This window comes from Uloborus diversus, chromosome 9 (genome assembly GCF_026930045.1).
Source record: "Uloborus diversus isolate 005 chromosome 9, Udiv.v.3.1, whole genome shotgun sequence".
NCBI classification, from domain to species: Eukaryota; Metazoa; Arthropoda; class Arachnida; order Araneae; family Uloboridae; genus Uloborus; species Uloborus diversus.
Window position 1 is genome coordinate 28099393 of NC_072739.1, and position 25856 is coordinate 28125248.

The window sequence follows — 25856 nt, forward strand, 5'->3', positions numbered from 1 at the left end:
GGTATCTTGTTTTACAGTTTTCTTATGCTTCTAAACTGTTAAATATAGCGACTACACCAAATTCAGTACATTTGATTTTGACACCCTGCGTAAGGAACCACAATTTATCGTAACACACAGTATCAACCTTTAAACAAAATTTTGTACTTTAAGAGTAATTTACAAGTGATGCGCGTGTGACTTTTTAAGACCCTCCCGCAACATGAAAGTTTTTAAATACAATGATTTTTGCAAAAAATTTTCCACAGGGTGTCTCAGTTAAACGTTTCAGAACTTTCAAGAGGGGTAGGGTGCATCCTGAAGACTCGAAATTATATAGCAACTAGTGATACCCGCACGGCTTTGCCCGTAATAGAAAAATCAAAAGGTCTTTTGGTTCGCCTGTATATTTACAAATAATGTATGGTGAATTTTCTCGCCAATTGGCTTGTGCCCATGTTACGGTTCCACGTTATGATAATTTCGTAGTTTACTCGTCCATCTTATATTTTTTTTCTTAAAATTGGAATAGAAAAAGAAACACTTCGAATTTTCGAAAAATCGCTTCGAGTTGCACACCCCCATGCTACATACTACATACTAACTTTGTGCCAAATTTCATGAAAATCGGCCGAACGGTTTAGGCGCTATGCGCGTCACAGACATCCAGACATCCTCCGGACAGAGAGACTTTCAGCTTTATTATTAGTAAAGACGTGGGGTCAGAAATGCTTTCCAGAAAGTTGGATGTACACAGAAGCTCCAAGAAAAAACCCGTAAGTGAAAAATATTTTTAATACATGTAAACGAGCTGATGTGTGCATCACATGACTTCCTTTTACTCCAATTTAATGTTATTTCCCCCGTTATTAGCAATTTGAATGTGATTCAATATTAAACTCTAAATATCACCAACAGTGGCCAAATTGAAACCAGATTTTAAAAAATTGTCACCAGGTGGTGACAAAACTTGGCGACCAAAACACTGGCGATATATAGCCAAGTGTCCGTCGAATTATAACTCCACTTGAGTTAGCATCGAAATTAACAATGATTTCCCCCAAAAAGGTGCAAAAGACTCCTTTTGAAACATCCGAATACAACCAAAAGGGGAGGTGCACAACTGGACTCCACAAGGAGTCTACGCACCAAAATTCAACTTTCTAGGACATACCGTTCTTGACTTATGCGATATAAATACGCACATACATGCAAACGTCACGAGAAAACTCATAATTAACTCGGGAATCGTCAAAACGGATATTCCGGGCGTCTATACGTTCTTGGGTATATATGCACGTGTAGGGTCGAGTCTAAAAAAACCTCATCATTCATTCGGGGGAGAGCAAAATGGATATTAAGGTCGATTTCCGAGTGAAAATTTTTTCACTAATACAATAAGTCCTTTTTTGTAAGAGGAAGTAAAAAGCAAAGATACACAGGTCAACGTGTGCAAAGATTTTTCCACTGGCACACCTTACATCGTCGGCGCATTCAACTCTGCATTCAGGAATCCTCCCGGCATATATCGAATTTTTTCGAGTTGGGAAAGCATTTCCGACACCTCAATTGCTTTATGATTTCGAGTCTTCAAGGTGCATCTTAGGAGTTCTGAAGCATTTAACTGAGACACCCTGTATATTGACTACTTGCATTCAAAAGCATAAATATTTTCAGCCAAAATCTAAAAAATCCCTGGGTTAAAGTGCGTAAAAATATGTGCAACTTACTTGTTAATGTGTGACGGTATAAATATTCCAGAATCTCCTTCATCCGCTGTTGTTTGTCGATCTCTCTGGACGTAGTTCTGTGTATTGGATCCCGCTGGGAATGCATAACTCGTGTCTGGACGATTAATCCATCTTTCCACGTCTTCTGAAAAGACGTGTGCTTTTAATGTATAGTCCAGAGTCCCAAAAAAAAAGACACCGGTATAAGATCTATACAGTGGCCCTAGGCTGGTCGCAGTGGTGCCTAACATACGACCAGCGGGTCACATCCAGCCCTCAAAACTGTGTGTCTCGTTTTATTACATGTTACAAATCGAAAAGTGCAATAAATGACAATGCTACAAACTTGGATCCAGAAATTGGTTTCTAAAATATATGATCTTATTAAAATAAGCATCATATAATAAACAATTCTAGTTTTTTATTTTCCTTTCTCCATATTGGCCAATGTTATTTTGAATGTTTAAAAATATTTTTCCATTTTGTGCGTACACTGACCCGCAAAAATTATTGATATTAGATTCGGCCCTAAGGTACAATGTTAAAAAAATTCCTGAAATTTTACGGTAAAAGTTACTGGCATTCATGTTGCCAGTGAACACCACATTGTAAATTGCAATTTATGTTTCGCAACAATACGTGTAAGTAACTCGTGATAACTCTATTTCTTCACATACCCCATTACAGAATGAAGATTAAAAAAAATCCACTGGAATGAATTTTATGTTTGCTTCAAAGAATTCTATACTCAAAATTTTCATTATGAGTGCTCTTAATAATGTTTTAAAGTACTTTCTTTAACTATGGGTAAAGAAAGTACATACCTTTGTTTCATGGCATTTTCTTTAACAATCGGTTTTATATTTAATCGCTTGTGAGGGAAAATATGAAATTTACTGTTTTTTACTCATAACTTTTTTCTAAAGAACAAATATGGTTAATCAATGATTTGGGTCCTAAGTTAGACCACCCCTATCCATCTAAACAAAAAAAAAATAAATAAATAAAAACCGGTTTACTATGTGAGACGGTACAAAGTTAATAAAGTACAAATCACTTTAAATGAGTATGATTTTTGAAGCGTTCCCTCTAATGATTACCATTACCTTGGACTTCATTACCATTAGACCGACGTGGAAGTATACCGTTACAAACAAAAAAAGAATTTTCCTAATCAGTGGAGATGCCTCGAGTATTTATGGAACATTGTACAAAGAAAAAAACAAATCCAACGAGTTCAGAACCTTTTTTTAAGCCTACTAATTAGTATAAAGCTAATTTCAAATTAAACTGGTGGCATCGAGAAATAGCAAATCTAGAATACTGGTCAAACTTCAGAAATCAGACACCAGTTACAATATCTTATTAAAGAATATAAATTAAATCAAGGGAGGGGTGTTCTGTATTTCATTCCCCTTGAATCGAAAGCCATAAAAACTGAAAACTTATTTAAAAACTGAAATATTTTTCGCAAAAATTTCTCATCCATATGCCGCGAGAATTACATATCGTTCAAGACCGAAAATACACCGGTCACGGCAAAAGCACGCGACCTGTGACATATTCCGCCCGTTGACGTAAGTTGGACTACGTAGCCACAACGTGTGAAATTTAATGTTTCTTGGATTTCTCCGGGACCTCTTATTAGATCCAGACCAAATTACCATGACACAATCTGGAAAGTACACTCTTCTAAAAAAAAAAAATTTTTAAATCTGTCCAGTATTCTTGGAGCAATACAAAAACATACATAAAAAGCCGCAGACGAATTCATAACTTCCTTTTTCGAAGTCTGTTAAAAAATGTTTTGAACTTTGTGACAACCATTTTTAAATGCTTCGTTGAACCGCCTCAATGTTGTGTGCTACCTGGGATACAACCAAGAAGAAACTCGAGTACCTAAAATATAAGACCTTGAGGCAAAGGGACAGCTCCATTAATAAAACTTTCAGGAGTCGAAGAATTTTTAGAAGTACTTCTTACATTGAATATTATGAATTTGTCAATGAAATTCATTTTTATGACATTAGTGAATTATGCAATTTATTTATAATTATGTATTGGAGCACACCCGTCGTGAAAATGTTAAACTATCCCCTCCTTAAATAGAGGTCATCTATTTCGGGCCTAAGCCTCAGATGTTTAGGCCTATTTTTGCAACGCTCATTGCTAAACATTTGCAAAAATTGCTTTATGCATTGCAACACTAAAATTTACTTGAAGACCCTTATCAAATTTTTTACTCGATTTGCAGTTGAGAAATTTAAATATTTTGTGCACCGATAGAAAATATTGGTAATTTAAGTTATTATATTCCGATAATTTAGCAAATTAAAAAAATAGACTATTGAGAATATGGATATAATGGTGAAAACTAAGCACTTTGCAAATCAGTAATTTTCAGTTCTGTTATGGACTATTCCAGACGGATGAGTCCACAACAAGGACAAAACTGCAGTCTCTGGAACCTGATGGCAATACATTAAGCACTGGGAAATCCAGAGTACCAAGAGAACTCAAAACTACAAAAGGTTGAGTGCTAACACTGGATTTAATCATTCCAGAATGCATTCTGTAGAACAAATTGAAAATACACTTCAGTTTGGAACTTACTTTTCACCGGGTAATTAAGTGGTCCAGGATTATGCACAACTTGGCGCTGATAGACTGGATTCGGCATCGTTGGTGGAACAGCTTCTCCGGTCTTGACAGCAGGAGAAGTCAAAGACAAATTGTTCAGAAGACCAACAATCTGGGGATTCTGCTGAATGATATTAGTAAGGAGGCTCAAAGATTCTGCAGTGGTCAGGTTTGAAGTTACTATTGAGGAGGAAAAAGAACAGATATGACTCGATTCTTCAGTAATTTCGTTAAGAAAGTTACCACTGTATGAGGGTCAGTCAATAAACGAAGCAGAGGCTATAAAACAAACTAAAAATACAGAAAGAAATTCTATAAACACTTTTCCCTCTGGGAAATTAGTGGCATAATTCTGTGATCGTTAAAATCTTTTAGCTGCTGCTGTTGGAGCCAATTACGCACGCACCCCTTTACTTCATCGTCCGAATGAAATCGTGCCTTCTTGAGTTTCCCCAAAGATGTCGGTCCATATGGGGATAGATCTGGACTAGAAGGGGGTGGTTCAAGCCTTCCGACTTGAATTTCCGCAAAAGCAACTCAGTTGCATTGGCTGTCGTCTAGCATTATCGTGCAACGCGATGACAGCACGTGAAAGTTTACCGGAATCACACACAGACAATGCAAAAAAGGAACTTTTGCGGAAAGGTAAGTGGGAAACCTTGAGCGACCCCTCTTATAGTCCAGATCTATCCCCATATGATCTCACATATTTGAGGAACTCAAGAAGGCTCTTCGGGGACACAGATTTCATTCGGGTGATGAAATAAATGAGTGCGCGCGTAATTGGCTTCAGCAGCAACCAAGATTTATGAGCACGGAATTAATCGACTAATTTCTTAGAGGGATAAGTGTCTAAACAATTTCGGTCAGTATTTTTAAAGAATGTCGAATAATATCTGTTTTATAGCCTCTACCTCGTTATTTATTGACTGACCGTATATATAGAGATTTGATACTGACTGAAAACTTATGGTATCTACATTCGCCCAAAACCATAGGTGTCCTGAAACCGTCGAATTTTTCGACAAATTTATGCACTGCAGGCGAATGAAACTAAATTTTATACACGTAACGACAACGTTGATGTTAGAAAGCGCTTGCAAAATGATTATTACTGAAAATTTCCCAAATGCATGGAGGTTTAAGAACCCTGCTGAGCCACCTCTAGCATGAATGTACTCTGTGATACAATTGAGGATTGAGGCATAGCATTCTCGAACGATGTCCTACGTCATCTCTTCACCATAGTTACTGTAAACGCGCCACTCATTCGAGCAGACTCATAGGCGATGCAATTAACCTTCTCCAGTGATCCCAGATATACTCTATTAGAAATAAATAAGGACATGACGCAGGCCAGAGAAAGTGATAATGTGGAAAAGGAAGTCGTCTGACACCTTTGCTGTGTGTGACCGGGCAAAGCTCCATTCACTTGGAATTTTTCCAATAAATGATCATTTTGCTTTAATTTCTGATCACTTTTAACATCAATTTTACATCACGTGTTAAATTCCGTTTCATTCCGACTACTCCTTCTTGGTATTGCGTTTTGTGTGGTACTTTAACCTTTAAACGAAACTTTAAAACTAAATGAGAACCCTAAATCTTTGGGGCCCTAGAGCCTGGGCCCGGTAGGCCAATGCGTAAAGGCTTACTGCTCAAGGTTACTTATAACTTTCATTTAATGTTCCCAACAGCTCTCCGGACAGTTTAACACGTAGAAAAATTAAAGCAAACGTAAATTAATGATGTACCTTGTCGCTGCATTTGTTCCCTAGACTCCATAGGTGGCCTCATCCTGCTGTAGGATTTAAGAATTGGTACGTTGAAGCTACTCTTGGAAGGCGACTCAACAGTCCAATCGTCTTCTTCCAACCCTAAGATATCTTTACGCACTTGGAAGAGAATCTCGCAATCTTTTTCAGCTCCACGTACTAAAACAGACTAAAAAGAATAGTTCTTCGATTAGTTTAGTAACTCCTTGAAAGTTTATCATTACATTCAAAACTTTATTGCAGAGTTTCCCAAACTTTTGATATCTGTGTACCCTTTCTACAATTTTCGTAGGATTGAATATCCCTTCCTCAAAAAGCGCACACTTTTACAATGGAAATGTTTTGTTGTTCGGTATAATAGTGGATGAAAAAAACTCGTGTGTGAAACTATGTTCACACACAGGGGTGGATACAGAAAAATCTTTTGGAGGTAGCACGGGAAATTGAATAGCCCCTCCTCCCGCCGCCTTCGATGTTTCATAACAAAGTTTTAATGACTTTAGTTTTAAATGTGCACGTTTTTTACTATTTTTAGGATTCGTTTAGATCAATGAATCTACTTCTAAGTACATGAATATTATGCACGAAAATCTTTGAATGCGAACGGGAAACATTTTTAACGTTTCAAGCCTAAAACTAAACTTAAATACTAAACCCAATATAATGTTATTAATGTTGTTAACCGAGATGCTATACAATGAGCGGCTTTACTTAGGAACATTGTCATAATGATTATAACACGAGGGAAAAGTTATTAAATAAACCCATACCATACATCACTTTAGTTTTTTTTTTAAATAAATTTATAAAGAAAATCATAACTTTATAACATGTAAGTTTTAATGAAAAATTCAGAAAGTATTTCTGTGAGAATTTCAAAACAGTTGCTGTTTTGTTCTTAAAGCCATGATACAGTTAAGGTAACATATTGATATGTACTACATGCCGTTTCCATTAAAAATCACGGTTTTTCATAGAAACTACCATATGATTTCTTCCATTTTGCATTTTTCATAAGTTGAAAAAGAAATCTATTTTGTAAATAGGTTCCTGGATCAAAATGACTTATGTGCGCCTACACATTAAAAAGTGCTAATTATTGATTCTATCGAAGAATTAGTGGACGAATCGCGATAATACGGTCCCTTGAATTCGAAACCAGTGAGTTAAATGTATTCTGCATATCTGGGCCTCTGACTCCAGAAATATTTCTTTAGCAAACAAAAATGTTTCTATTCAAAATATGTTGTATGTGTTTGTGTTCTTTTTAATTACGTAATAAAAATGCAAAAGAAAGGTCGATTAAAAAGTTAAATAAAATAGTGAAATTACTTCATCCTTTTTTGGGGGGGGGGGCATGTGTCCCCTAGGGTCCCCTAAAATCCGCAACTGTTCACACAACGGATAATTTTAATTAGGTTCCCCAGCTACAAATTTTAAATTCTGTTTCGACCCACAAAATGCCTGTTTTTCGACTTTATGACTACAAAATTTGAAAATTTCACTTAACTAAAAATTAAGAAAAAAAATAAGCAAAATGCACTTTTGGACTTAGTTGGAACAAATTAACCCAACTCCCTAATTTGCTTTTGCAATTCTTTTTTCCTTTTATTACATTTACCCGAAATTGTTAGTCCAGTACATCGCGGGCCGACCCTGACAAAACTCTTCACATGACTTAACTTGTAAAAACTGTTCGAGTTGATCTAACAACGTAAGACTTTCGAATTTAGAAGCTACGGCCTTTTTCAATAGATACGTTGTTTGTGCAACACAGAATCTTTCACTAGTTAACTCGAATAATTTCACCAATATAGGAGGCTCTTTAAAGCTTATTAGCCCTTTGGAAGAAAAAACCTAGGTTTAATGCCTTGTTTCTACATGTGCATCTCTGAAATAAGCATGTTCAGGGATGTTCGTTTTTCCAAAAATCATTCAAACCTCTTTTTTTGCTTGTTCATTGTGCGTTCGTTGTGGTTAACAGTGCTGGAGGATTCTCCGGTGAGAGCTTTCAGACCCCTTTGCTTCCCCTAACGTAATCAAACATAGCATAAAAGTTTTATTGGTCCTTGGATTTTCAAATAAATTTCAAGGAACAGTACTTTTCTTTAAAAATTGTTTTAAAAACAGCCGGAAATGCCATTTCAGTGCAAATTTCAAAAGACTTTCGAGGGGATGCCCTCAAACTGCTCACTTTTGCCCAAAGTCAGCCGGGGCGGATACAAGTGAAGGATCATGGGGGTCATGACCCCCCCCCCCCCAAACCGTTGACAATATCCATCCTCACTGTGTTCAAATACTTTATGATTAAGATGTAAACTATTGCAGAATTTACTTAAAATACACCACCAGCTCAGTTATTCCATCCGAGGACTGCAGTTTCGTGCTTTTTAGCACTCATCAGCCCGGAATATAATCAAACAAACTGGTAGCTAATGTAAGAATTAGCACACCATTAGCGACCAGTTTGTTTGGCTCTCTTGGCTCCCTTAAGAGATTTTTCGCCTCCAGCTAATGTGATTCCTATTCCAGGCTGATGAGTGCTAAAAAGCACGAAACTGCAGTCCTCGGATGGAATTACTGAGCTGGTGGTGTATTTTAAGTATTTCTGCTTTAGTCCTGGCTTAGGACGGTAACTTACTACAAAATATTGCAGAATTTCTTTTAAATTCGATAATTTTATTTGAAAGTAAATTGTATTTTTAAAACTACTTAGTTTTATTGCTTATGAAATTAGTAACATTTATGCCCTACTAGGTACTTTATTCCTGGTATATTTGGTGCTTTACCCAAGCAGTTTCAGGAATATTCCGTGCCCAAAACCCTATGGTAACCAACCGTGAACGGTTGATCACATGACAGCTAATCCCGTCAGTGGTTATTAACCGGTGTTACCAGCTGATGTTCCATCAAATGCGTTTGGTTAATACGCGGTTACTTGGGCAGACTAATAACGTGCAGGTGAAAAATAATTAATTTTAATTGGTCGAAAATTTCACGTGGTTCTATCAACCAGTTTTTAATTGGTCACCTATGTCACGTGGTTCTATCAACTAGATTAAATTGCGGTTGACTGGTGAATCTACGAGAACAAGAAATCGTAAATCCAAAACTAGGAGCAACACATGTACATCCATGAAATCAGAAACAATAACAAATTGTGCAATTAATCATGCATTTTTAATTAAACCAATTTTTAGCATATTTGCGAATATAAGTTTAAATTTAGTTTATGCTTAAAAGCGCCACAATATTTCTTGTGACAGTTTGTAAGCTTTATTTACTCCTTATATTACTGATAAGGAGGAAGGTAACATTCTGTTGCTCAGTAAAAACAAATCATCAGTATAGATCAGTTGAAGAAATTCATCCAATATACATCATGGCAACATGATAGAACAAGTTTACATTAAATTATAATTCATCAAGTCTATAAAGAAAATCGTAAGTTTAAAAGTTTAATTTTGGCCTCAAGCATAGCATTTTCTTACAAGTGAGATTCAGATATATGCTTATCAATCTTTAATAATAAAGCTGAAAGTGTCTGGATGTCGGAAGGATGTTTGGATCTCTGACGCGCATAGCGCCTAGACCGTTCGGCAGATTTTCATTAAAATTTAGCACAAAGTTTGTAGCATGGGGGTGTGCACCTCGAAGCGATTTTTCGAAAATTCGATGTGGTTCTTTTTCTATTCCAATTTTAAGAACAAAACTATCCTAAGATAGACGAGTAAATTACGAAATTATTATAACATGGAACCGTAACATGAGCACAAGCCAATTGGCGAAATACGAAATTATCATAACGTGGAACCGTAGCATGGGTACAAACCAATTGGCGAGAAAATTCACCATACATTTGTAAATATACAGGCGAACCAAAAGACCTTCTAATTTTTCTATTACGGACAGAGCCGTGCGGGGTACCACTAGTATCACCATATAAGAAATTCTATTTTCAGTGATATCACGGGTAAAAGAAAGTCAGATTATTACGTTCAAATCAAGTAAAATTCATACGAACGAAACATGACTCATCATTGCATATAGGTAGCTATTTGAACTAAAAAGTTTAGCAATCAGACATCATGCTTCAGTAGTCCGTTAAGTAATTAAGTCTAATACAATGTGTGCCGTCAGCACATTACAAGTTATATGGCTAAACGTTACAGTCGAACGGGTTCCTCTATTTCTAGACAAATTTAAAAAAAGAAAAAAAAACAGAAATAAACCACTAGAACTCTTATTATTTACCGCATTAACTGGTCAGAAATTAATAAACAGCTAACACGTGAGGATTATACTTCAGATTGAAAAATTCTATGATATACACTTAATACTAATTCTGAGTAAAATTTTCATGGAGTCCAACAATTGAACTGTATTTGATGAAACCCAAGTTGCATATGGAGGATTCTCCACTATGATTTTTAGCCTATTTTCCCAGTAAAAGTTCCGAGAACGAAGAAAAAAGCATGAAAGGCTTAATGCATCTTCAAAATACCGCGAGAAACAAAAAAGTCCGAAATAAAAAAATTAAAGAAATATCGAAAAATTAAAAATTGGAAAGTAGGGTATTGAGATGGGTAAAAATGTCAGTCTGTCCCAACCCCCCTAATAACTTGAGTAAATAGTCCGATCCGAACTTTTTTTTTGTTCAAAAGATCTCTGCGATTGCACCTCATTCCTATATTTCACTTTTTGATAGTAACTTTTTTTCGTTCAATTTTGAACAGTTCAAAAACTTAACATTAGCGCCTACGAGGAAAATTCACCGAACTTAGAGGCGAATTTGCTTCAAAAAACTTCGTGGAAAAATTGCTTTTTGATGAAAAATTTTATAAAATCCTTGATTTGAACAATTTTCCGTTCAATGTTGAACAGTTCAAATCCCTTAACATTATCGCCTACGGGGAAACTGAAAGTCAATGTAGATTCCGCACTTGAAGGCGGATTACTTCAAACAAATTTTGTTGGAAATAGCTCTTGACAAACTCCAGACTGTGACTGAGAATTTTGGGGCACCTGACTCCGACTCCTGTGCCCGACAATTAGTCTGACTCCGACTCTTCGTTTTCGTAGTTTTGGCACAAATTTATACTCTGAGGAAAATTGACTGACGCCGATTCTTGGATATTCGACTCCGAATCCTTTATCTTAAAATAAGTCCAACTCCGCACACATTGGCAGAGCTGCGTACTCTAAGGGAAATGAACGATTCCAACTAAGAGTCGGAATTAAATACCTTCGACTCCCGAATCTGACTTATCCCAAAATGGGATTCAATCCAACTCCGCAGCAATGGTTTTTCTGCGAGATAATTTTTGTTAATATGATTTATTTTTATTTTAACTCGAAAGTTTTAATTTATACACTCAGTTTTCGGCGGATAAACTTGAAGTCTTATGTTTTTACATAAAGGTATGCGCAGAAGGTTTTTTTTTTTTTTTTTTGACAATGAAAATTATTTCTTTAAGTTGACATTTTACTTTTTTTATTTTGGAAAGTACATAAATTCATTTAAAAAAATATTTTTTGGCAACAGAGGAAAAACAAACTTTTTTCTTTTGATATGATTTATTTAGTTTAGTTAGCTTTTTTCTTTTTGAAAGCGGTTAAAGAATTTTTTCAACAGAAAAAATGTGTATTAGATGCTTTGTTTTAAAGGGGCTGCTACTTTATTTGTTCGTTTATTTTTTTCTTACGCATCTAATTCTAAAAAGAGCAAGGCGTATTTTATTCCTAGAAATTGGCTTAAAATATTAAAAAAAGATGTTTGAAACAATTAGTGTTTTTAGCTATTTGAGAATATTAATCAGATACTAGAAAGTCGATATGGGTAGACTGGAAAGTCGGCTCGTTTAGTTCTTGACTAAACTTTTTAAATCTCATGTTCATTGTATCTCTTAGCGTACCATTTGGAATTTAAAAACTTTAGTGAAAAAAATTTGTTTTAATGTAAGTCGGATATAATAAAGTAAATGCTTTAACGATTTCATCAAATAAACTTAAGACATGTTGCCTTTCTGTAAAGTTTTGAATAACTTTGACAGTTGGTTCACTATTTTTCTAGCTTATGCACAATGGCATTGGCTTAGAAGACAAGATTTTCATTACGAAAAACCCATCTGAACAAAAGTTAAAATTCAATTACCTTAGTATTTTCTTTGGTTTTCGGTCTCACCATTATGTTGATATTGAACGTTTCCATGAATCGATTCATCATTACTGAAAAGAAGTTGAAATTGAAACAATTTGCTGTTGAAAAAATATATTTAAATTTAAAGCGCGAATAAGATGTTACCTGGATCGAGTTCCTGTCCTTCCTTTAAGTTGAACATCAATACCAACGGAAGACATTTCTAGAAATGGCGAATTGAAAAGTTTAGGCTTCATACTTCACTTTGATTTCAGAAAGAAATTTTAATTCAAAATACAAATAACAAAAAACAAATAACAGGTATGAGGTTGGAAATACGTAAAAGTTAAAGGAAAAAACTGCTGAGCGTGGTTATTTCGGATTCAGAAGGAATTCTGTTCTTATGTAAACTAAATATTTCAGAGATTAACATGTAGCTTTTGAGGTAGGGTGTTTTACACCCCAGCAGGATCTAAAACATTTGGAATTATCTTTTAGTCTCCTAAAAACGTCAATGAGTTTCAAAACTGAAGTTTTAACTCTCATTTTGTATGCATTCTTTTGAATATTTCCAGCTCTGTTTTTAAACAGAAATTACCTCGTTTCCCCCCCCCCCCTTTTCGGAGATAAGTCCGATTGATATTGCGCGTCAATTTTAACCCTCAACTGTTTTCTTACCCTCCAGAAAGATTTAATTTCTGAAATATTGTTTTATTGTGTAAGAGTGCTCTGTAAATCCCAACACCTTTTCTTCCTAGCCAAATAAAAAGTGGTTGAGCATAACAAGATTAACATTGAGTGCAATTTTGCTATTTGGGGTGCATAAAACCCCCCTCACAAAGAGTTGTAAATTTTCATTTTGTGTATATATATACAAATATATATATTTATCTATAAATCGTCGCCTTAGATCAACAGTAGGATATTCTTAGTGTTATTCTTGGGATTAGATGCCTTAGTGTTGCTCTGAGGCGATGATATGTCATGTATATGGTGGCAAGCTGTGTCTTCGCTTGGTCCGTTGCCTCTTGTCCTTAGTGAATCCTTACCTCTTCAATTGCCACCCCCGTGAACCTCAATATTAGGTAATTGAGAGATTTCTTTATAATGTAGTGTATACACACTTATGTATACAGTAATAAATTAATGTTAGTAATTGCGTCGTCAATCATTTCCATCCTGACAGTGAAGAATTAGCTGTGGCACAGCGCTTATACATGCTCAATCAGCTCTCGATAGCTTGAAGTCTCAAGGGACCGACGAAAAGTTTCGTGTCATTAAAAGTTCGAGTTGTGTGAAGTTTCCGTAGCCTTCAAGAGTTTGGGGCCTAATGAAAAAAATCGAGATAATAATATTCGATTTAGATTCGTAAGGCTTCAAGTAATTGAGACTTGACTGCATGATATATTTCTTCGTAATCATTTCTTGTTTTACTTTAAATCACTTACTTTCTATTTGAGGTATTTAACTTTTAGTTTCGTCTTTAGTTTCATAGAGATGTCAAGATCTCTTTAATTTGCATACGAAGTTATGCAATTTGTACTATTAAAACCAGTGCGTGTCTTTGCCTTTAACCCTATCTCCTCCACACTGGTAATGTCTACCACGTCAATACTGGTACTGTTGGATGTAGAACATCCAAGGGAACACGGCCGATCCTAGGGTGTCGGCCGCCCTTGTGCAAAGACCTAATGTGCCGCCCCTCAAGAGTAATTTGCATATTTTGACTCATCTTTAACATCCATATAAATCTTTCTTCAAATTTCTATACCAAGTTCTAATTAGAAAAAAAAGAACGGAAGAATGATGAACTTATAAAAAGGAAGAAATGTTTTATAATAAAAGAAACTCCTTAGGTACAATTTATATCTTTGAAGAAATTAATACATACCAAAATTTACTAATCTTAAGAACGCATTTTATAGTCTGTCTTCGGTGACATCAGAGGAAAGTCGGGGGGGGGGGGGATCAGGGAAGGCGGGATTACTCCGAGAAAATTATCGAAATTGGCGTATGAAAAATAGCTTTAGTTAATCTTTGGTTGTGTTCGGTTGCAAGGACAAAAGAGTCCGGTATACTCAAGGTGCATGGAGAAATTTTCGAAATTGACGTCAAATATCGCAATTTTAGGAACTTTTTCGAGACTTCAGGAGATAGTAATGTTGATGTTCTTTCCTAAAATTCTTTCCAAATTGAAATCAGTCGGAAGCCTTTTTTTGTGACCGTAGCGTTGGAAGGGTCGACGCTCTTTCCGAAAATTTTCCAAAACTGAAGTTTTAAGCACGCAATTTTGGGTTACCTTTGTTGACGTTGCTAGAGGGAGGGAGATTAAATCGTCTAAGGTTTTCGAAATTGAAGTTCAAAACGCAAATTTATGCTGTTTTGGTGATGGTAGGGGATCTGGCGGCTTTCCTCCGGTGATTTCTTGGCACTATTGCTTCAAAAACCCATTTTTGGCTATGTTTGAAAACGATAGGGGAAACGTGAAAATATTCCGAACCGAAATATTTTTCAGAACTAAAATACATTATAGGCTATTTTTTAGAAGGAAGGGTTTTGAGACTATGAACGGATGTTTCTAAAAGCGCAATTTCATACTATTTTTGGTGACGTTAACGATACTGGGAAGCATCGGCGGATCTTACGGATATTTTTCGATATTAATATCTGAAAAATACAACTAGTATACACTTTTGTCCACCTTACCTCGACGATTGATGGGTATGCACTAGCGCGGCGAAAAGTTAAATAAGCCAAGCAGTTCTCCTCCGGAATTTTTTTAGAAATTGAAGTCCCAGAAACGTATTTTAGGCATTGTTTGATAACGATGGGACTAAGAGCGGGCGGGGGTTCAGTGTGCCCTCACGAACTGTTTTTAGAAACTGAAGTCAATTTCAGGCTAGTTTAGGCAGGAAGGGTTCTGTGGCTCCACGGAACCGTCTAAAAACGAAATTTGGAGGTATAGTTGGAGAAAATTAGTTTGGAAATTAGTTCGGAAAAAATAGTTTGGAGAAAAGCGGGATCCGGGGTCCTTCCCCGAAAGTTCTTGAAACTAATGTCTGAAAAACGCAATTTTAGTTTGTTTTTCAATAAATTAAGTGAGAGGGGGTGGGATTAGAGGCTTCTCTAAAGACGCTAACTGAGACTGTCTTTGCTAGTAATAGCAAAAAGTCCATCGCAAAAATTTCGAAAAAGAAATCGAAAAATGTCATTAAGCAATTTTTGATGACATTAGGAAAGGCTATCCTCTAAAAACACATTTTAGATTTCGAAGCCAATATTTTTAGGCTATATTTGATTAAGTTAAGGTGGAAGGGGTAAATCAGAGACTTAATTGGGTGCTAGAAGTTCGGTGGTTCAACCAGTGAAATGTTCCGAAATTATAGTCTTAGAAACGCAATTTTAAACTTTCTTTAGTCTCGTCAAGGAGGTCATGGCATCATTTTGGATCTTCGTTTAAACTTACTACCCGGGGCAAGAGCCCTGTCCTCCTACCTGATCTGAAACCGGGCAGTTCATTCGGGATTTTAATTAGAAAAAATTGCCGTAAAGGGGGAAAATTACAAAATTTTAGTTTGTCATTCATATATATGTTTGACTCTCAAATGAGTGGCAATTTTTTACTTTCTTCCCACGCATCCACGATTATTGAACACAGATTTTGTTGTTTGAAATGCTTATGATCAGAGTATCTAATCAGTATAGCTTTTTTTTTATATAAATAAAAAATGTTTTCATTGTTTAGGTCTATGAACGCTTGGGAGGTAAACATTAGTGGCCGCCCTCGGTGCTCCTTTTAGAAGGCACCCTTTCATGCTTCAGGAGGGGGCCATTTTCCTCATTTTCCCTCCCCTGTATCCATGCCTGATTACCGGTTCTGTCACAAATTTTGCAACCAAATGAAGCATGTGTGCAAAGAGTAAATATTAATGGACAATGAACTAACACATTGGTCCCAAACATTCTACTTTTCTTAAACTATGCTATATGCTGTCGGGAAATCGACACTTAATTTGATAATTGAACATTTAAAATTTAGCAGATTTATTCGACTTATTATAAGTGATCTTGTGAGAAATTCTTGAGGAATTTTTCTTTATTATAAGAACTACATGATGCAGCCTGCGGCCGCCCCTTGCTTCGGCCGCCCTTGTGCGGTGCACACTCTGCACACCTGCTAGGATCGGCCCTGCAAGGGAAGTCAATCCGCTATCTCACCCCTCTAAACCTTCCGGACCGAACTTCCGATCTCCTCAGGACATCCTGAGGTAAAGCATTAAATCATCAATTGAGGTAGTGAGAAGTAAAGGGATGTAAGTGGCAAAATTAAAATTCGGATTTAACTAGTACAAATGATAGGAAAACCTCTGTGTTGGAGCAAGAGATAGTACTTGTAGCTCTGGTAGGTACTACTACACAGAATGATTTAGAAACGCTTTTCAATGCAAGCCTACCTAGGACCTTATCTTTAAACTCATTTTACTCGAAACTTGAAAATGTTCACTTACATCCCTTTGCTTCTCACTGCCTCAATTGTCATCCATCGCAGGGGGTGGAACCCCCTTCGCCCCGATTATTTACATCTACGGAATAACAGGTATGTGTATGTACAGATTGTACACGTGCGGTGCTGTTTAAGTTGTATTTATATATATAGATAACAAAAATTTCTTACCAACAATTCTTGCCAAGCCAGACAAACACTGTCGAAGGATCCTTGAATAAGAACCGTGGATTTGGTTCTTAGAATCGAGTGACCAGCTATGAGTGGCGCCGGTTGAGCTGTCGGGCTGTCGCTGCCATAGAGTGACGGGCAGAAATCGGGGAAGGTGATGGTCGCGCCCGTCTTGTTGGTGATCATCTGAATGTTTGCATTGCAAGGTCCCATAACGAATTGGTGATGCTGAGCAGCTATTTCAGTCTTCATAAATCCCATCACAGGAATCTAAGACATTGAATTAGGTTTTAGCACAGTAGGTCACTGAACAATATGAAAGGGATACTGAAATGTTTGTTCAGTGATTTTAGAAGCATTTCTAAGATTATGCAATATAAAAGTACAGGGTGCCCCAGAATTATGAGTAAGCTTCCAGGAGATGTAGGAGACAAAGACAGCATTACAGGGGCGGGAATCTCACTTCCATTCCAAACAGGGAATTCTAAGAGGGTTTGAAAGTGCAAATATTTTACCTTTTGGGCACTGAATGCTTAGAAAGTTTCTTTTAAAAAGAAAAACTAACGTCGCTAAAGCGCACAAATTGCTACACGGAATTTCTTTTTTACAATGTACTAAAGTCTCGAACTTACGATGTTTAGCACAAGTCTACAAAGAAGCATGTTTGATTTTCTACGTCAAAGAACTTAACTTTAATAAATTCGTAGTATAGAGTGGAGCGCGGGAATCTCCTTTTTTGAATTTGACGCGCAAAAAGTGCGGAGCATTACGGAGAGGTGGGAAGAGGTTCAACAGAAAGATGAATGGGAAGTTTTGTTACATCATGCTTTCAGTTGCAATGCTTTGGACGAGACCGCATCGCGCGTTTACTGTGGCTTATTTTTTTTTAACAGCCGCCCGATCGAAATGGTGACTTAAACTGGATTGCACGCTCGTCTGATTTAGTCCCCCGAGGACCTGAAGACCCACATAGGAGCCGAAACAGCAAATGCTCCAAAGAGTTGACCGAAACTTCAGAGTTCTACTGAATCAGTGCATTGACAACGGAGGGCAACACTTACAAGATATTGCTTTCAAAACAGTGTTAAATATATTCTCCCATTATGTGTGACAGGAAAAAGATTTTATGTACATTTTTTTTTCATTTTAAAAAAGGAAGTTCCCGCTCCCCACCCTGTATTTATCAAAAGCCTATGAATGCATTAAAACAAACATTTGTCCTGCATTTGCTATCCAAAGGGAACACATTCGTGCCTTCGAATTCTCACACAAAGCCCTCTACAACAACGAACTGATCCAACCCTAGAATGATTTGTGATTTTGAATTGTCATTGCATCACTACCTCCTACAAGTTTGTGCAGGGTGCATTATCAATTTCTTAATTTTAAAACGCAATAAAATAAATCAGAATTTTTTTGTTTAAGAACATTTAGGTACACATCTAAAAATTTTTAAAAACGATTTGTAAATCATTAAGTGGCCCCAATTTCATAAACACTTGAAAAGTCCCTCTTTTTCAATGATTGAATGAATTTTACCGAGTGGACATTTGGTTCCAACAAGAATGAGAAGGGTTCAAACTTCAAAGGAATTAATGAAGGTTGCCGGTCATGAGGAAACTCTTTCTGAAGTGCCTTAGCTCAATAGGAGCGATACCTGAACTTAGTCCATTCCCTGATGTAGTCCCTTAAGACATTGTTAGGATTTTTGAAACCCGTCACGTATGACAACCGTCCAAAGATCCTACAAGACTTAAAGTCAGCATCCGGGAAAAAATTACCAACATATACAATGTTATGTTAGTAGAGGTCATGAAAAAAAAGAAAATAAGCTTTTTCAGGACATGGACGTTACCAACCTGATGTGAAGTTGAAAATCTGTTTAAAAGACTATGTACGTACATAGCTTAAAAAATAGAAACATTCCGTTTTAAAATAAATTTATTATTGCGTTTCAAAATTAGTAAGTAATGTTGCGACAACCTGTACAAAGAGTTGCGGGACACCATATGCGGCTCGTACAGAAGGCAACTGCCCCTCATTTCCAACAGTGGAGTGGTTTTTTCCCCCCTCATTCTTCATGACTAAAACTAGATTAAATGATTTTATATAGGTAGAATGATTTATTTAACGAAAATAAAAACCTCAAATAAATGGACTTGTTATTTTGTATGAAAGGAACTTTCAATTGGAAAAGGCAGCGGTCATCAACCCCGATTTTCTCGACACATTCATTTTTTAGAGAGTATAAGTAATCAAATTTGAAAAATCAAAAATATAGCTCAATTTTACGAAAAGGGGGAAAATAAACTTTCGGGCAGCACCCCTTAACTCCCACACCTCTGTCGACCCACCACTTTTTGGTGCCCCAGCAGTTTATGTGGGACACCCTGTAGAATTCATAAACCTAACTTTTTGGTTGCGTAGCGTATCACCGTCAAAATCCCATTTTGACTATACCTAAAAACTTTATAAACCACTTACTGTTTTGGATCCAGTCAGAAATTCCATTAGTAGTGCCAATCCTTGTCGCAAGCGAGACAGGAGTCGTTGACAGCCTCTCACCTCCAATAGCGTGCGACCCATGCCCAAGGGTCCAATGGAGCGGAATGCTACGTTGAAGCTGTACGTCTGTTGGATGTGCTGGATGGCGGGAGAACATTCCTCACCGGGATTAACGGTTTTGCCATTTGGAAGCTCGAACGTGAACACGAGGGGCAGCAAATCCTGTCGAGAGGTTAAACTTTTCAGTATCTGAAGGTAGATCAGTTCTTAGCTTTGAGGTGGAGTAACAGTTAAACCATTATCTGGATTGAAAAAAATACGGCAAAGCTCATTCTGAATGGTTTAAATTTAATTTTCAATTTTGAATATTCTGCTTGAAAAGAGAACATTTTCATCGCGTAATACTGAGCTCGAAGTTCATAAGAATTATCGACATCAGATTGCATTTCTAATTAGAGAATTCACATATTTGAATGATGAAACTTTGGAACATCACTAGAATTAGAAAAACAGTTCCCTAAAATTGTATTTTTTCTCATAGAGACTTATTTATGAACTAAAGGCATCTTTAGTAATAGGGCTGCGGCGTGTGAGACGGACAGTTTGGGGTGAAGGAGTCGATGTCAGAGTCAAATTCCAACAGGAATATTGTTTTACCCACCGAGTCGGCAATTCTGCCAGGGCTGAAGTCATTTTCCCTCAGACTCCGCAACCCTATTGCGTAAGGAATCAGAGGCAAATTTAGGCTCCGAGTCGCTCAACTGATTAGAAGATTGATCTATTTATTCTGCCACTAGGCGCTCTTCATTGAAGTGCAGTACCAATTTATGTGTCCAGAATATGAGTATATTGAGGTCTAAAATTAAATTTCTGAAGGGACTACCAGGGGCGGCTCGTCGCTATGGGCAGGGTGGGCCCGGCCCACCCAAAAAATTGTAATTGATAAAATACATTATTAACAAAAATATCGTTTTGTGTTTCAGTTTAAAAAAAGTAAAAAGTAAGGCGCACAACGGATTTCAAACATCTAGCCCTCCGCCCCCTTCTCCGCATATCTCTAAACATAACCAGAAAGTTTTTAAATCCCATTAATTTTAGCACTGTGCACAGTTTTGGGAGCTGCGGGCTCGCGTGAAGCTGCCCCCGAAACTAAGAGTCACGCCTCTGCCCTTAGCCAATCGCAATGACTGAATCAGAAAGCGAAAAACGGCGGGTGATAACACCCGAAGGAATTCATTGCAACTCAAGGGTGGGCAAAATTCGCCGAGCCCAAACGAAATCGTAGTTGTCTATAGCGGTTTGTAGGGAAGAGTCGAGGTCAGCGGAGAAGAGTCTAGCAACGTCGCTCACTAGAATAACATGTAAAAGGGCAGAGAATCGGCTGCCCCTGTCCATGTGTCAGGGAAAACCTTTTATCATACCGTTCCGCTTCTGTTTTTTTTTTTTTTTTTTTGTGTCTTAATTTTTTCCTCTTCAACAGGTATTACTATATATATATATATATATATATATATATATATATATATATATATATATATATATATATATATATATATATATTATATATATATATATATATATTATATATATATATATATATATATATATATATATATATTATATATATATATAAGGCATGGAGATTGCCGGTTTCATGAGATTCCGTACATTTGTTTTACAACGCATGCATAATTTTTTGTTATTTGTTTGTTTTTGGAATTAGAGATGCTTATTCTCAAAATTTCTGTGTAAGGACTTTCTTTTCGAATAGTAGAGCAGCCCGGTGGTCTGACGCACCGGCAAAAAAAAAAAGGCTGATCCTCAGATTTTTTTGGTCGTTCACGCAAAAAATAAAAAAAGGAAAAGAAAGCAAACTCCATAATACCTAATGATAATATTATCCAACACTTTATCTTTTACGTCAGTTTTAAGATTAATTTTCATAATTTTCTATGATTTCTCAGTAGCTTTTTTAAAAATTGTGTCCATTTTTTTGACCACAGTCACTTCTTGTCTTAACATTTAAATACTTGTCTAGCAGTTATTTAATAGAGTTTTATTTATATATTTACTTATTCATTTATTATTATTATTACTTTGTAAAAAAGGAAGGGGGAAAAAACTTCAACCGTTCGTATTTTTTTTTCATTAGTTTTTAACGGTTCGCGAACATTTTTTTTTTTACAAGTTAACAAGAAAACAGCGCAAGTCCGCGTGAATTTTTTTGAAAAGCTTTTGCAGGCCCGCATGTCAAAAAATGTCGAGAGACACGGTAGAAATTACATTACTGTTTTTCATCAGATCGCAATTCTATTGGTACGTACCTTAGCTTTTTTTTTTCTATCATATAGGATGGGTATAGTTTTGACATTAATTAAAATATTTAAGATCCTTTCAAGCTAATGTGCCTATAACTAGTCGATTAAATATTTTGTTAAGGGTATATGTGTGACCGTAATTAATTTTTCAACCACTCTTACTCAAAATTACTATTTAATAATGATGATAAAACATAAGTTAAATTTGAAAGTCGATTAGTAAAAAATGCAGCAGTAGAAATATTATGTTTATTTCTTTTATTTCATTTACTTATTTTTGTTGTTGTTCAGACGGACCTTTTAGACGCTATTTGTCAGTTATCCATGTTTTAATTTTAAGGTTACTTGAATTGTTATGTCAAGATGCGTATACTGTAATTAAAGTATTTTTTTTTAAATATTGTTGAATACCTTTTTATTCCTGTCCTGAAAATAATTTAATCCACCAAGCAAAACCATTTTTCACGGGGGTGTTTTTAGTGGTAAGGGGTCTTTCTCTTTTTGAGAGTCTGGTTCCTTAATGTTTGACAGTGTGCCACCCCTCTTGGAGGGTGGGGAATGGCACAGTTGATGAGATTTATATTTTTATTACAACATATTATTATTATTACTGCTGTTAATATTATTATCAATTCGATCGCTTAAGGGAAGCAGAGTGTTTCATTTAAAATATGCAGGGTGTTCCGTTTTAACCAATAAGACCTTCATTTTCGCAACTGTTTGTTCAAGGTGGATACTTCCAATTGCAGAAATGTTCAAAATCAGATGCAGAGTTAAGATACTAAAAGTATAAAGCGAAAAAAAAAAGAGTCAAAAACTAAAAATAACTTTTTATACTGACAATAGGTCTCCTAACTTATATTTAGGGAAATAATCTCAATTGAAATATATTACTAACACAAACAATTTGACATTTATGCGACCAAAACTCAAGGAGATATTCGAATTTAAAGTTTTAAGGGACCAGATAGAAATGAGATAGGAACTTATCGTCCTTTCAGAAGAATGATAGGTTGTCAAAGTTAAAAAACAAAGTATTTGTTTTTTAATGCTATTCAAAAACAAATGCAAATTTTATGCTGTGATACGCGAAAACACTACAAAACATTAATCAATTTGAAAAACCAGTTTTGCACACAAAAATTTTAAGCCTTTTTAAACTGCTATATTTTCCCTCAAAAGGTGTTATTGACAGTGAGTGTGAAGTGGTGTAAGTCACGAAACGCTGCGTTTCATATCTGGGTGAACATTGGTCGTACTAATGTCAAACTTTTTGTGTTGGAATTACATTTTAATGGTGATGACTTCCCTGAATATAAGTTGGAGAACCTAGGGCCCGTATAAAAAATTGAATTTTGTATGTTTTGACTCATTCTTATTTTTGCTTCAAACTTTCAATTCCTTAACCTTGCACCAGATTTTGAACATTTTTGCAATTAGAAGTATGCATCTTGGACAAACGGTTGCAAAAAAGAAGGTCTTGTTGGTAAAAACGGAACACCCTGTATAATCTATGTACACAAAAACCTGTTTTTGTGCGGTCTTTTGTACAATTTTTTTGTGTGATTTTTTTCCCGCGATATATGAAAATTTCAATCAGATTGGGACTGAATTGACGAAATTATTTTTGAAACAGAGAAAATGTTTTTTAAAATGAACGAAGTTATCTTTAAAACGAACAATTTGTTTATATGAGGTTCTTATCCACCGCACAAAAACAGGTTTGGGAGTATTAAATCAAGTGGTATAATTTTGTAGGGCTATCTGAAGTTTGTATTAACTGATTTAAGTATCATTTTATGTTCCTCAGCATTAGTTTACCAACCATTCTTTTCATCATTCTATCTGTGTAAACATATAAGGGTCATTCTCCAGAAAACGTAACTTTTGAACGCAAATATTTTTCAATTTCGAAACCTTTTGTTTTCTTTTTTTTTTTTCATTCTTACAAGAAAGTGTTACCTTCTAGAAATAACCATAAACAATGGCCCAGCTAAGTTCCAATTATTTTACTCATAAATAAAAAAAAATAAAAATCATAAATTTTCATATTATGACATACTATGTATATTTTCACGTTACACAAATTGTGCTTAATAGATTACTGGGAGTATACCCTCAGGAAAATTGATGAGAACATCACTGCTTTTAATTAAACAAGTTATTAAGCAACAAAAACAGTCACACAAGGTGTATGACACGCCACGAAGGTGAGAATTCACATGTTGTGAACCAAAAATTTTCTAAAAAAATTAAAAGATTGTTGTCAGGTTTAAATAGATACATTTTTGATGACATTAAAAATCATCGTTAAATGAATTGTTCCCTAAAGTTTTTACTGTAAAAGCCGTATGACAGAAAAGTTACACTTTTTGAAGAATGACCCATAAACATAACTGCGGGCCCACCCACTAAATTAAGGAACGAGCCGCCACTGGGGACTACTGTACTAAAATAAGAGACTTGTTGGCATTGTGTACTAAAAGTACAAGAATATTTTCTAATAACACGAACGTAAAGTTGCACTCACCCTTATTTTTGCTCGTGCCAACTCGACACCATTTGCTTGTCCTGCAATTGAAACCTGAAATAGACAATCCGTTTAGATAAAAAATCTAACCTACAATTTTTATAGTCTGCAGATTTTAAAACTAGAATTATATTAAGTCTTCCAATGAATCAGTACTTCCAGTTACAGTATAGTGCCACGGTTCTAGAGGCTGCCACTAGGTTTTATAAGTTTGCCACTACAGGGATAGCTAACGAGTAAAATAAGTGCAGTACACATGACTGGTTTAGCATTAAATCCAAACAAAGTTTCCCGTCCGTATTTAACAGTTTTTCCAACAGATATAGTCACATATCATGCTATTTCTTGCCACAAAACTTGAAAAAAGTTAGCTTACTAACTGGTGCGTGTTGCCGTAAAAATATAAGCAGTAGTCGCACATCATTGAACTTTCATTACGTAGAAAAAAAATTTTATTTTTAAAATGGCATTATCTATTTAGACAACAAAAACTAACCACAAGACCACATCATAATTATTTCGCTCGTATTGTAGTACTTGACTCTAAATCGCTTAAAAGTACGATTCCGTAAAAAAAAAATTTCTAAGACTTTTTCTTAGTTGTGTCCCATTCCTTGCCGGGATGCAACACAAAAGATTTAAGTAATTGTCGCTTATGCGTACAATATGTAATTTTAATATTCTTCAATACTAGAGCTTGCACGAGGCACAATTTGGCCGAAGGGCCGAATACCGAAGCTTCGGTTGCTTTGTGTGTTGAGTTTTAGCATTTTAATGCACAATAAATGTGTATATCATATTATTCTCCATATACTTTACTACTTAGTCTTTAAATTTTTCAACTTCGTTTTTTTAAACTAATACATATCACCACTGGTAGTACCAGGAAAGCACATGTATCTAATTTTTCACTAGAATAAGTAATATAAAGCATTACTTAGAATATTAAAGGCAAGCTCTACGATTAAGTTAATATTTTACAATCAACTGATGTAATCAGATATTAATCTTATTTCAAGAATAGATCTAAAGATTGTTTTATGTTAATCAACTAATCTGGAATAAATTATTGGATTTTTATTATTAAGAACAAATATTTAGAATTTAGATCCAGGATGGATTTATTGCTAATATACTGGACGCCTTCCTCATATTTTGATTTACAAAAAAATTAAAACTTTGCTTTTCATTTGTATGTTGAAAATTATCTGCATGTTTTACAATCCTGGTTTATTGTTAATAAAATTGGATCAATAAATACAAAATAAGTAAAATTACGTTGACAGATAAACTGAAATATTGAACCTATAACTATTAAATAAAATTTTAAAACAAATTACTTAAGTATACCCATTTGTCTCATTTCCGTTCTTGTATATACATGCACTGGGCAATGTGAATTAGAAACCTAAGATCACTATTTTATTGGACCACCTTTTGCACAAATAACTGCTATTTACGGTCAGAATACCATGCATTGGCACCGCAGCTTTTTAGATCTTGTAAACTAGATGGAAGAGAAGAGTGCTTTCATTATAGTCCATGATGTATCCGTTTCCGTGGCT

General features: G+C 35.6%; 1 protein-coding gene across 1 annotated transcript in view; it reads right to left on the reverse strand.

Annotated features, from left to right (window-relative positions):
• The window catches only part of LOC129230122 (protein bicaudal C homolog 1-like), a 62177-nt gene that overhangs the window by 15030 nt on the left and 21291 nt on the right, over window positions 1-25856 (reverse strand). The window contains exons 6-13 of the mRNA XM_054864527.1: window positions 24292-24345; window positions 19423-19665; window positions 16939-17208; window positions 12429-12486; window positions 12279-12352; window positions 6104-6293; window positions 4323-4529; window positions 1710-1854 (exon numbers count right to left, since the gene is read on the reverse strand). Coding sequence (XP_054720502.1) covers window positions 1710-1854; window positions 4323-4529; window positions 6104-6293; window positions 12279-12352; window positions 12429-12486; window positions 16939-17208; window positions 19423-19665; window positions 24292-24345 — 1241 coding nt within the window. The remainder of the gene's footprint in view (window positions 1-1709; window positions 1855-4322; window positions 4530-6103; window positions 6294-12278; window positions 12353-12428; window positions 12487-16938; window positions 17209-19422; window positions 19666-24291; window positions 24346-25856) is intronic.